The following is a 13,777-nucleotide window of genomic DNA, read 5'->3' on the forward strand; positions in this document are numbered from 1 at the left end:
ATACTAAAAATAGAGGGTTTGATTATCATTCAAGTATTTATTCTCAAATAAACTAAAAGTTATTCAAAAAATTGTTTACCAAACACATTCATATCTTTTATTTTTATTTAGGTGTTTAAATTTTTTTCATTTAATATAAATATTTAATATTTTCAACGTTACGTTTTTAGATGCTTTGATCGTAACAGAAGTTAAATTCCGCAATTAAATGACACATGTCACGCTTAGATAGTTATAAAAAAATTATTTTAAAAAAAGTAAATTTTTAAAATTTTATAAAAACAACGTACATTTCATTTAATGGCGATAATTATCTAAATACCTAAACGTATAACGTTACAAACTTTAGTTATTTAGACTGACTTTAAATAATTTAGACACTTAAATTAAAAATATATATAATTTAGATAACTATTTTTATATCAAACAAAAACTAATAATAGATAACCTGTGTTTTAAAAGGTGAGCTCTAGAGGCGCAGTCAGGCAATGAAGGTAGCGCCTACCTAAGTTGGGGCGAGGCGATCTACGGGAGGTGGTCGGAGGTGCGCGCCTAGGAACTTCAGGCTCGGGCACATCACCTTTGCGCTTTTCAGATTTTTGTTAAAAAAAATAGGAAAAAAATAATAAATAGGAAGAAAAAGAAGAAAGACACCGAGCTGCGGGAAAAGTAGTAGAAGCAGGAGCGATAGAAAAGTCACGGTAGAAGACTACACTTTTATTATTCAACAGTAACCCTAACACATAAAATTACTATTTATTTATTATAACACATAAATAGGCCTAAATCTATAGCCCATTCTAATATTTATTTATTATAACAAGTCCATAACTTCTTTTACTATTTACATACTTTTATCGAAAAGTTTATTGTTTTTATATAATATTTTTATGTTCTTTTAATTAATTAAATTAATAATATATATGATTAATTTTAAAATAGTAAAATATTTATTTAATAAATTTTATTAAATATAAAAGTTAAATTTTATAATAATTTAAAGTTATATGAAGATTTTAAATTGATAATAAAATTAATTTATTTCATTTAAAAATAAATAAAATAATGGTTTTAAATATTAAAATAATTGTTATTCTTTTTAAGAAATTCAAGTTTATGTTGTTATATTTGCATTAAAAAGTATTTGTGTGTTGTTAAAGTATTAATTTAATTTATATTATATAGTATAAAGGGTGCAACTCGCCTTCGAAAATTGTACGCCCACGCCTTACGCTTATACTCCAGAGATTTTTGGCGCATAGTGGGGCTTGTGCCATAAAAAACCAATTACATAACTATGAAGATTGATTCTTAATATTTTTCATTATACCTTTTCTCAAACCGATAGAAGAGAAGGATATTGTGGAGAACCAATGACAGCCGAGAGATACTGAGCCACAAATCATTATGCAAAAGAAGATATGGAAACTGAAAGATCTTTCTTCTTCACCTACCAGAAGAGAAGAAGTTTTAGCCTTTATATACATATACATATATTTGTATATTCTTTTGGAGTACTATTTACGGACAAAAGAGTAGCGGCTATAAAAGCCAACCTTTTGCTTTAATGCCTCAGTCCTTTCTCAGTGTCTAAAAACAACTGCAAAGAAAAGTTGCTTTCTTTGTGTCTAGTTTTGTTTAGAAAAATGGTCATCAGATTTTCTTCATCTTGTCCAATAAGATAAAGGTATTTATAATAATGCTCCTATTTATTGGTATAAAATATTGTATTATGTGATGCTCTTTCATTTGTATACGCATCGCTCAACAAAGTTTGAGAGAATCTTTAGATTTTTTTTTTTTGAAAAAAAGTTTGAAGCTTTGGGACAGAGCAACCCAGGGCGCTACTTTTGAATTTTTGAGAAGGTGAGAGGGAAACTAGATTTCTTCTACTTTCATGAGATTATCATTACCTCTCCTTTTTAAAAGATTTCGTTTTGTCTGTAATTGTTTGTTTTTGCTTACTGAATCTGAGTTTTATTTGAAACATATTTTTTCTTGTAGTAATAAATATAAATCATGACATCTTTCTTTTTTATTCTTTCGTCTTGTAGTGCTGTTATTCACGAGGTTGTGTCAGATTTCCTTTTTAAAAAATCCAACCTTTATCCATATAGTTTAAGGTTTTTGTTTTTTTGGAAGTTCTTTTTTCCTTTTGGTTAATATTGTTCTTCCTCCACATTACTCTTAACCTGTAAAACAGTGAAGATTTTAGAGATGTTGCAGTGTTTTTGTTCTCTCAATAAACTCGATTCCAACTTTAAAACTTTAAAAGGAGCAAATTTTTTCGCTTTTCTTTGTTATCTTTTTTCTAAATTTTATTATAGTAATTACTTTCTCTTTTTGAAAGTTTTCTTACTTGTTTTTTATTGCTAAAAGAACAAAACCATCAGGGCTCTGACGTTTCTCGTTTCTCTCTATACAGATTTACTAGCTAGCTACCTGCCTGCTTGTTATTTCTCTCATGTTTTTTCACTTCAGATTCTAGGGAAAGTGATAATAAAATAAAATACAGCTTCTTTAGTTTTTTTTTTTTTTGCTCTTTAACGAACTCAGCTTCATTTGTTTCTGTCTTAAGGAATAATTTTTGTTGGCACTATTCTTTTTCTTGCCTTAGTTTTGATCTCTAAGAGATGGGAAAAGCAGCAAGGTGGCTGAAGGGATTATTAGGCTTGAAACGGGAGAAAGAAAAAGATAATAAATACCAAAATTCGTCTAATTCATCAATTTTATATTATAAAAAGGAGAAGAAAAGGTTGAGTTTTGTCAAATCAAGCAAGGGTGTTGATGAAATCTCTCATAGTCCAAGGAATGTTTGCACAAGTACGGAGGGTGCTTGGCTGAGCTCCTACGTTGCTGAAACGAATAAAGATCAGAACAAACATGCAATTGCGGTGGCAGCAGCCACGGCAGCAATGGCAGTGGTGAAGCTAACCGGTAATGGAAGAGTCACTTCCTTTGGCGGGGGGAGGGAAAGGTGGGCGGCTGTGAAAATTCAAACCATCTTTAGAGGCTATTTGGTAAGTGCATTTATTTTAGTAACTGGATTATACATTCTTTTTCGAGTATGTTTACATTTTGGTCCGTGTGATATCTTTGCTCAATGTACTTGTGCTACTTATGTTTTTCCAAACTCTCTTTTTTGACTAAAAGCCAAAATCCTCATTCCTCCTAGTAATCAGTATACCCCAACTGAATTGATGGGAGATGTTGTCCAATGCATACGACTCGATTCAATTTTTGATGTTTTTAGGTCTGAATATGATTGCATTTCTTGAAATTTAAAATTACAAGTGTCTCACTTAAGTATTTGCTCAAACGTAATCAGTTGTTCAACCTTTTTGGCTTCTGGTTTTAATTGCTCAAATATTTGGGTTCACAACTTTTACCTTAGAAACCCCTTTGTTGAAACTAATTTGTTTTTTGTCCAAGTCTCGGAAAGCACTTAGAGCTTTGAAAGGTCTGGTTCGGTTACAAGCTCTTGTAAGAGGCTACCTTAAAGAGGGCTATTGTAACTTTTCACAGTATGCAAGCTCTACTAAGAGCACAGACATCAGTTCGTTCTCAGCGGGTACGTCGTTCCTTCAACAAGGAGTATTCGTATTGTCTCGATAACAGGCCCCGGAAATCCATTGTAAGATCCATTTCTCAATCCATTTTCCACATTCAATTTTTGGTTATATTGATTTTTCTCTTGCTGTGTCTTTTACAGGAGAGCTATGATGAATCGAGAAGTGAAATTCACAGCAAAAGACTGTCTGCATCAATAGAATCAAACGTATATGATGACAGCCCGAAAATTGTTGAAATTGATACATTCAAGACAAGATCAAGGTCACGCAGGTTCAACCTTAAGGCATTATCAGAACGTGAGAACGACTTTCCATACTTGGCAATCTCTTCCCCTCTTCCATGTCCGTTACCAATCCGAGCATCCACACCCCATCACGAAATTATTGATATTTTGAATGGTGTTTCACCAACGATGAATGTAGGCTCTCTACAGCTCAGACCACTCCTCGTTTCCGTAACACAAATTGGACTTTCGATGCTCCTACTACACCATTGAGTGTGTGCGGGGACAGATATTTTAGACGACCTTTTTCGAACCTCCCAAACTACATGGCGAGCACACAATCGTTCAAGGCCAAGTTAAGATCTCACAGTGCGCCAAAGCAAAGATCAGTGGCAGAAACAAAGAAGAGACTTTCTCTCGATAAAATAACGGCTGCGAGGAACAGCGTTAGTGGAGTTCAAATGAACAAGTCATTGTTACCAAGTTGATCAAACTCTGGAATATTGTTAGAAAATTTTCATGTTCCATAAGTCTTGTCCTATTAATTCGTTCGCTGTGGGAATCACTGGGAAGTTGAACTTATATGAGTCCCGAGTCTTTTCACTTTGTTATAAACAAAGCCATAGGACAGAACAGAGAGCTTGTGTAAATTCATCCAGTGAATCATTTTGTTTTCCAATTAGAACACTGCCGAGAGAATCTATTTCCCAACAATGCTTATTCACGTCGGCATTCGTTTCAAGTGATCCTCCTGTCATATATAACTTTATACCAGGTTCACTTGAAGCATTTCATTCACCGTTATTCAGAGAGCTTATTAAGGCTTTTCCACCTAGTTCCGTGCAAACAAGATTCCCAGGTACTATCAAAATCTGGGGAAACAAGTTTAAATGGCGTTCATAATATCTTCACCACTATAGTACAGTAAATTGTTAGCTAAATAAAATTGAGATTACTAATATCGAAATTTACAAGTCATTGACATGAACCGTAAATCATCTATAAACTTTTCCAATATTTCGAACTATCATCATCAGAACCGTAGGTTATTAACTGCTGGTGTACAAATTTTATTCTTCTTAGGGGGAAAATCATACTCCGACAAAGACTGTATTTTCAGTTTCTCTTTTAAATGACTTGCTTGTTGAATCATGATGAAAAACTATTATGAAAAGACACAAGATTTTGGAATATGGGGAAGATGATTGTTGAAAAGAATCAATGGTAGACATGAAGCATAACTGCCCATCTTCCCCAAATCAATTTTGCAGGAAACTCTTTCGAACATAGTTCACTGTAAAATTTGCACAACGCCGATACACACTATCCCTGCTCTCAAAGGAAACACTCGATTAAGAAAACAAAATTACTAATAATAATTAGTAGAAGAAAATATTCATGAAGATGAACATAAATAAAGTAGAGGATATCACTTGACTTCGCGGCTTGCTCAGGGATGCTTCCATATGTTTGTGTATTTATAGGAAGCGAATTAGGGTTTTTCTGTGTACAACCCTGACTCTTAATTACCATTATACCCCTTTTTCCTTATATGCCTAATGCCCCTAGCCTATTCCTTATATTTTCCTGATATAATATCTGGTTTAATAATTAATTTAAATTAAATATTAAAAAATTTAACACCTTTATCATCTTGTCACCAATTCTTCGATTTAAAAGACAATTTGTTAATTAAGATATGCAGCGCGAAAAGGCAAAAGAAATGACTGTTTTCGAATATAGATTTGATTCAAGTCAGAGAGATTTATGGGCTAAAATGGCTGTAATTATATTGGGACATATCACCATCATATATACATATCAAGTCTGGGAGACAATGTAAGTCATATTCATTTCAATTCAGGAACCATATATAAAAGAGAAACTGGTAAAGGGTATTATTAAATAAAAATTACATATATACTTGAAATACACTTGAGCCTTGCCTAGTTTATGCACCAGATTAGGCCTGGCCGTTGAAAACCTGGGAATATTTTTGAAAATCATCAAGGGAATAGAGCCGAAGTAGCTCCATATTTTCAAAGGGCTTAAACTTCAAGGGATGGGCCTCATCAATCAGCTCCACCGGAGCTTCTATCGTCTGACCGCTAAATGAAAACAATGCCACGCAATATCTCGTCTTCTTCCCCTCCGTAACCACACGATGCGTTGCCGAATGCACCCTTCCATTGCTCCATGCCTACCATCCACGAAATTATTATTTTTATATTTAGGTGGAGTTTCTTATTTATAATAATTAAAAGAGAGGGAGAGAAAACTGACCAAGAATGCATCGCCGGCCATGACTATGAACATTGAACCCGATGGCTCAACACATATCCATCTTCCATCTTTAGTTTTTGTCTGAAGGCCGGCAACTTGATTGTCGTGAAGTATGGTCAAGAAGCTCTTGTCAGTGTGGGGAAATCCACAGTCTTCAACTTCTTCCCCTTCATCCGGCACTCTATATTTTATCAGCCGAAGAAGATAACTAGTTGAATCAATGTGAGAGTCATAGTATTTCCCTACACCGTAGCTTTCAAATACCATCTTTTTCACCGTTTGATCCAGTTGGGACACCAGCTTTGCATACGAATGAGCACTTTCACTATAAACAAATGGTAAAAGCTGTAACTCATATTCTCAAATTGATGTTTGCATATTCGTATGATGAGATAAATACGTACCAGAATCCTGGGTTGCCATTAGGCCACATGAGATGAGTGAAACATTGAGTTCCATCAAGAGTCGTTGGGTTATCAATACCCATGCTTTCACTGAGGGGAATGGAAGGGTGCTTAAAGTAACCGAAGTAAGGTTTCTCAGAGGTGTTTCGAACCTTGCTTTCCAGAGGAAGATCAAACAATTGATGCAGGGAGTTAAAGACTTGATCCTGAAGCTGAGATGAAACTTGGTGATAAGGCGTAAGGAAGCAGCCGTATTCTTCGAGCGCTAGTCGAACGTCGTTGCATTTGGAGACCCAAGCGGCAGTTCCAGGCCTGCAATTCTCATCGAAAAGGTTAACTACCGGGAGCCCGGCGGCTGACTGGGGATTCATGCTTTCAACTTTCTGCACCAATTAAACTTCCGAAGTTAAGAAATCAAGACTTGAAGATTGTTTCATCAAGAACAAGAAGAACTAAAAGGTGTTCTGACTTCTGCGATACAGGATGGTATTTGTGAGGAGTTGTCATTTTCGAACATCATTAGTTTAATAAAGTAAAAAAAATCATTGATTAGCTGAGCATCTTTGAAATTTTGCTCCTTTGCATGGTCAATTACCACAAAAAAATTACCAATCAAGTTAAGCAATTGAATGCTTATCAATCAAGTAAATCAAAGTTGTTTGGGACAGCCACAAAATCTATGTCATGATCAGATGAATAGGAGCAACATCAACATTTAATTTTAAGTGCATATACTTACTAATTTTTGACTTTGTGTTAGTGCAACATGTCCCCTAAGATTAATCATTCGATGTCATTAATAATGTTTATAGAAAACTATTCTACTCCCTTGACCTTATTAAGTACACATGATAACTAACGGTAATTGAACGGAAGTCAAACCTTTTCAATTTACTTTTAAATAATATTCGCTACTGTCATATGGGTTTGGTTAAAATAATCATCATCAAGGGTTAAGTAAATATGATAACCTTTGGATAACAAGGGTTAAGTTATAGCTTGCATGCATCATTTGACTAACCTAACAATAATAATGTAAAAGAGGACAATATATAATAACATTGAAAACTGAATTAATTCATTTAATTATGAAATTATTTATAAAAAGATACATTAAAGAGTAAAGTAAGTAAAAGATCAAAAAGAAAGAAAGAAAGAAAGAAAGAAACAAAGCAGATATCTATCTTGTTATAGAAAACTTTTTACTGTATGCTAAAGCTCATCAACTGACCCACTCAATCATGCATAACAATCAGAAAATATAAAAAGCTTTGGATCAAATAAATTAAATTTTAAAGGAAAAATAGTGTTGTTAGCTCTTACTAGTTCTCATGGTTGTAGGAAGCCGAAAGATTTTTTTTCCCACTGTTTAATGCCTTGAATGAGGTATCCAAGGCACTGCTTAAATAGATTGTTAACCGGCCAGAAGTTGAAGGTTCTTTATTTAAAAAATATATATAAATGCAGATAAAATATGGAGTAATAAAAACTGTGCAAATAAAAAATGGAAGCTGACTTTCAATTGATTGAAAAAGTTTCTTAAACGCCAATGGTTTTTTTTAAAGAGAAAATAACCTCAGTGACCGAAAATGCCTTCTAATATATGATTTTGACCAACTTTTTTTCGATTTGCTAAAATGACCAACAAAAACGCAATGCGATCTCTAGCATCGCAAATCAGTTTCCAGATTCGCAATGCGAATATGTAAATCGCAATGCGATTCTGACTATCGCAATACTGAATTTCAAATTCGCAACAGGTTTTAGTTTCGCAACACAAATATTTTTGGTATATAACTACGCAGCAACAGCAACTCATAGCCTACATCCCTAAATCATAACTCATTCCATCTCCATCTATCACTCTTTCCGGCGACATCCGTTCCTACATCCAACGACATCCTATATCTAACGACATTCTTCCCCATCCGGTAACAGGTTTTAGTTTCACAGTTCGTTTGTTTAGTAAATTAATTTACAATAATTGAATCATCTAATGTTGATCATGTTTGGATAGATTTGTGTTTTGGAGGGTCATGGGAGAATGTTCATGGTGTTTTACAATATATGCCTTTACCCATGAATCTTCAACTAAAAATGTCATTAAAAAAGTTAACTTATGAAACTCTAATGTTACGTGTTGCAAATAAATTGAATTTAGAGCCCCTAAGTAGATTTAGGCTATCTTATCAGAGAAAAGGTAAAGTTTATTTGTTAACCGACAATGAAGATGTTGAACGATTCATTGCTTACATTAGTGTTTCACAAGATGGTGTTACATTGTATGTTGTTGAACCTAGAAGTAGTGAAGTTGGGTCAGTAGCGGGTAGTAATCAACTAAGTTTTTCAACCCCAGTTTATGATGCTCAAAATTTAATGGTTCCACCATAATTTCATCGCCAAGCAAATTTTGTTTCATCACATTTCCAATACCAAACACAATCTCAAAACCCACAACTTTTCTCTAATCCAAATCCCAATCAACTTTCAACACCAAATTCCGGTTTTCGTATTGACCAGTTAGACGATGATGAGCCAACAGAAAAAATTGTGAGTACTAGTCAGTATTCGAAATTTGATCTTGGTCAATACCCGGACTTTGATATTGGTCAATACTCGAATTTTGATGATGTTTCAGAAGAAGAAACAGACAATGCGTGTAATGATTTTGATATTGGTCAATACCCAAATTTTGATGATGAAACAGCCGCTGCCGAGGAAGATGTTGTTGATGATAATGAGGGGGAAGTTACGACTGTGAATGAATATGTTGAACATCCATTCTATAATTCATATAACCCTGAAGAAGAAGAAGAAGAAGAAATCCCCGAAGAAAAGTCCCCGAAGAAAATGCCACGAGAGTATAACTGGAATATACCAGAATTACTTCAGATAACGGAAGAAGAGTTGGTAAAGATAGCAGTTGATTGTTACACAAAAATTATTCGTATCAAGAAAGATGATTGTTTTGATACAAAGGAAGACTTGAAGATAGCTTTGTATACGAAATGTATGGAAGATGGCTATCAACTAAAAGTTAACAAATCAAGCAAAGATCGTTTCGAAACAAGGTGTATGATTGACAAAAAAATGTACGTGGCGTATGATTGCAAAGAGGATAAAAGATTGTGAAATGTTTCAAGTTAGGACTTTTATTAATAAACATACATGTTCAAGAACCCAAGTTTTTCCTCACCATAGGCAGGCAAACAAAAAGGTGTTGGGTGGTTTTCTGGCTGACTTAATGTTTTTGAATGGCAGGGTATATCGGGGACATGAAATTATGACTGACATGAATTCTCGGTTCAAGATTAGTATATCATATTCTCAAGCTTGGAGAGCCAAATGTTATGCCTTTGAATTGTTGAGGGGGTCGCCAGAAGCATCGTTTGCCCAACTGCAGGCTTATTGTCATAATTTAAAGCTGAAAAATCCTGGGTCGGTAACTCATATCAAAATAGATAGAGATGGACGCTTTGAGTTGTTGTTTATCGCCATTGGTGTTGCGGTTAGTAAATCAATATAATTTTGTTGACTCATTTTTGTTAGTTACATGCATTTTACATTTAAATGATTATATTTCTTGTGTATATTATTTTGTAGATTCGTTCGTTTATTACTTGCATGCGCCCAGTTATTATAGTTGACGGAGCACATTTGAAAGGTCAATACATTGGAATAAACTTATTAGCAGTAGTCATGGATGCTAACAATGAGATATTGCCAATAGCTTACGGGGTTGGCAAATCTGAAACCTCTTATTCATGGACATGGTTTATGGGGCATCTTAGGGATTGCATAGGTCCTATTAGCAATCTGACAATCATATCCGATAGGGCAAACTCAATTGACAACGCTGTTAGAAGGTGTTTCCCAGATGCTTTTCATGGACTTTGTGGTGTTCATTTGTATAGAAATCTAAAATCAAGGTCTGCTGGTATAAAAAATCACAAATGGACATACTGAAAGTCTATAAAAGCTGATCGGGAAGTGGATTTTTATAAGCATATAAATTGTTTAAGACATGTTTTGCCTCAGTGTGCTCAAACACTAGAAGATGTTGGGTTTGAAAGATAGTCAAGAGTACTTCAACTTGGAGCAAGATATGGTTTCATGACGTCTAATAGTGCAGAATCAATCAACGCTCTAAGTCGTCATTCCCGAAAATTACCCATTGCTATGTTAATGGAGTTTTTTCGAGCCTCTATTCAACAGTGGTACTACAAGAAAAGAAACCATGCAGGTATTATTTCTTTAAATTCGTAACTTATTATATATTTTACTAAGTATTATTTATTTAATTTTACAGGAACATTGGAACATCGTGTGTACACCATGGACTGAAAAAAAGATAACGAAACGTGTTGTGAAGTCAACGTCATGGAGAGTTGAACCATGTTCAAACACTTTGTTTGAAGTACTGGATAATAACTTAAATGAGCTTGTCGATCTAAATGCAAAGACGTGTAGTTGTATGAAATGGAAAATATCTGGTTATCCGTGTGGCCATGTTATAAAAGTTACTCTTCATCTAAACCAAGATGATTCAAGCGCATACGCTATGGATTGCTACACTACAAAAGTATATAGACAGACTTATGCCGAGATTATCTACCCTATTACACATCCTTCTGAGTAGGACATACCAGATGACTTACAAATAGTTTTGCCACCAGCCATAAACAGAAGGCTATCTGGCCGACCAAAAAGTCACGATCGTATACCGTCTAAGGGTTAAGAGAAGAAGAGATCGATATGTAGTCAGTGCAAGGAAAGTGGTCATACAAGGTTGACATGTGGATCACCAGTACCATCACAATCATCTTTTCCTCTACCAAAATATGAATCCTCATCAAAATCCAAAGCTCATATGGTGTCAAGCAAAAGGCAATCAAAATCGCAATCAAAATCAAAATCAAAATCCCAATCACAACTGGCTTCACCTTTTTGGACTATTAACTTAGGTGATTTTTAAATGCAAACGTTGTATTATGTGTATTTTATGTGTAAACTTTTAACATTTTCAGTTAGGCATGTATTAGTAAATTGAGTTTGAACATTGTTATGATCTGTTCAGTTGTTATCACTTATTACACATTCATTTGAATATCGCAACGCGAATTTGACTATCGCAACGCAAAAATCGCAACGCGAATTTGACTATCGCAACGAGAAAATCGCAAAGCGTATTAGACTATCGCAATGCGAATTGACTTTCGCATTACGATTTTCACGTTGTAATTTTTATTTCGCATTGCGGTTATCCCGTTGCGATAGTCAAATTCGCGTTGCGATAGTCATTTCCGCGTTGCGATAGTCATTTTCGCGTTGCGATTTTAAGTTTCGTGTTGCGACTATTCTTCTTCTGCAAATTGAAACTTGAATGGATTGCATTACTTCAACCAAAAGACAAAACAAAGACAAATACTAACTTCATAGGGTTATTTTAGAAATGTTTAGCAGTATTGGCAGCAACCGAATGAATTTACTAAGCAATCTAAGTGAAATGGTTAATCTAAGTGAAATTATGAGTAAATCAAGTTAAATATGAAAAATCTTAAACTTACCTCATTGCGTAGAGTATGAACCTCATTCTGCAACGATGATACCATCTCACGTAGTGCAGCTACCTCACCACGTAAAGTAGATACCTCATCACGCCATGCACCATTGTCATCACGTAAAGTACCGACCTCCTCACGCAAGGCATTGACATCATCACGTAACTCCCCTAACTCATCCCGTGGAGGTGGAGAACAGGGAGATAAATGTCGTGGCATCTTTGTCGGTCGCCTATCATGAGGTGATGGTGGAGAAGAGGCTCGATGATGTGACGGAATAAATGATGGCTCTCGTTGTAGAGATGTATAGTGTGGTCGATCAGGTGATGGCTCTGGGTGAGGTGATGGCTCTCGAAGTGGAGGTTGCTCATCATCCGTACCATCAAAAAAACGCTTACTAGCTTGCCACCAATCAGTGGCAAGCTCAGCCTCCGTGGGTGTCAGCCTCTATAATGGAGTGTTGGCCTCCTAACAATATAAAAGTTCAAACAAAGTTAAACGTGTACTAGTAATAACTTGTTTATATATGATAGTATTTGTGTTAACTTACATAATTTATTGTCGTATACCATAGTAACTCTTCCCAATCCAATAGCCGCCGTTTCCTCTTCCAGGAAATAGCCCTAGGAATATCATTTGAAGTTTTTAATGCATATGTCTGCATGCCGGGAAAAGCCTCAAATATCCAAATCTACAAACAATATAATACACAAACATTAGTAATTGTTAAATAATTAATTATAATTTTGGAAACATTATATAGAAATTCTTACCTTAAAGGCCCAAATAAAGCCTGACAAAGTGTATTTGGAACCATCGCCACACAAACTTTTTCGGTTATCAAAGGCAGACGACAACTTATTCCATGTAGCTTTCCAAAGATACGAATCCCACGGAAACATGTTCCATGCATTTAGGTCCTCTACCAATAATATTAGGTCGTTAGGAATAGGTTGTCTGGCCTCTCTGCCTAAAAAGTCGGCATGTAAAAGTACTAAAAGGCATACTCGGACAACATCGACGTCATCCATCCGAGTAAAACCATCTTTCTTATTAAATAATCTCGTCAAGTCGTCGACGTGTAAATTCGGCTTCTCCATTGACAGCTCAGGAAAAACCCGGGATAACCATGATGGACGGGTAATATGACTAGTATATCGACCTACATCATCGTGTCCGAAGCGTAGACCAATGATTAAGCAAAACTCCTCCCGCCCAAAACACGTATACGCCGGTGGAAAATGAAATCATATCTCTTCATTACCACATTTTATACTCTCGGGTAGATCGCTAGTCATGGTCTGAAGCCACAAATGGGTCAATATAGCATCTCCACTCGGATGTTATACTTTCAGCCATGGCCCGAAGCAAGTATTCTCAAACAATTTTCTTTGTACAAGTGAAAGCTTCGATGCAATTATAGTGACTAGGCTTATTTTATTCCTTAAGGTCAATTGAGCCGAAAAAAAGTTCTACAAAAATAATAAACATGCCAAGTTAGATATACCAAAAACTACACTGTGAAGATATACCAAAAACAATAATAAACATAAAGAGTAGTAGTAGTTTATTCTTCAAACTTAAATTTGCAACACTGTGAATTTCGTATCTGTCTTTGTTTTTTGGTTGAAGTAATGCAATTCATTCAAGTTTCAATTTGCAGAAGAAGAATAGTTTCTGAAACTTAAAATCGTAACACGAAAATGACTATCGCAACGCGAAATTAAAATCGC

At 35.0% G+C, this 13,777-nt stretch overlaps 1 protein-coding gene, 1 non-coding gene and 1 pseudogene across 2 annotated transcripts; 1 reads left to right on the plus strand and 2 right to left on the minus strand.

Moving 5' to 3' along the window:
• The first annotated feature begins 2,519 nt into the window (after positions 1-2,519).
• Positions 2,520-4,284, plus strand: LOC120194480 (annotated as a pseudogene).
• Positions 4,285-4,984: 700 nt separating this feature from the next.
• Positions 4,985-5,132, minus strand: LOC120194544. The gene has a single exon (XR_005522977.1). It is a non-coding gene; the product is annotated as a small nucleolar RNA snoR135 (small nucleolar RNA).
• A 621-nt stretch (positions 5,133-5,753) lies between these two features.
• LOC120194185 (2-oxoglutarate-dependent dioxygenase AOP3-like) lies at positions 5,754-6,916 on the minus strand. Its single transcript, XM_039196573.1, has 3 exons — positions 6,484-6,916; positions 6,080-6,404; positions 5,754-5,996 (listed from the first exon to the last, which is right to left on the minus strand). Exons 1-3 carry the CDS (start codon positions 6,852-6,854, stop codon positions 5,760-5,762), a joined length of 933 nt encoding a protein of 310 aa, XP_039052504.1. The 5' UTR covers positions 6,855-6,916; the 3' UTR covers positions 5,754-5,759.
• Positions 6,917-13,777: the final 6,861 nt, after the last annotated feature.

This window comes from Hibiscus syriacus, unplaced genomic scaffold, assembly GCF_006381635.1.
Source record: "Hibiscus syriacus cultivar Baekdansim isolate YM2019G1 unplaced genomic scaffold, ASM638163v2 tig00116997_pilon, whole genome shotgun sequence".
NCBI classification, from domain to species: Eukaryota; Viridiplantae; Streptophyta; class Magnoliopsida; order Malvales; family Malvaceae; genus Hibiscus; species Hibiscus syriacus.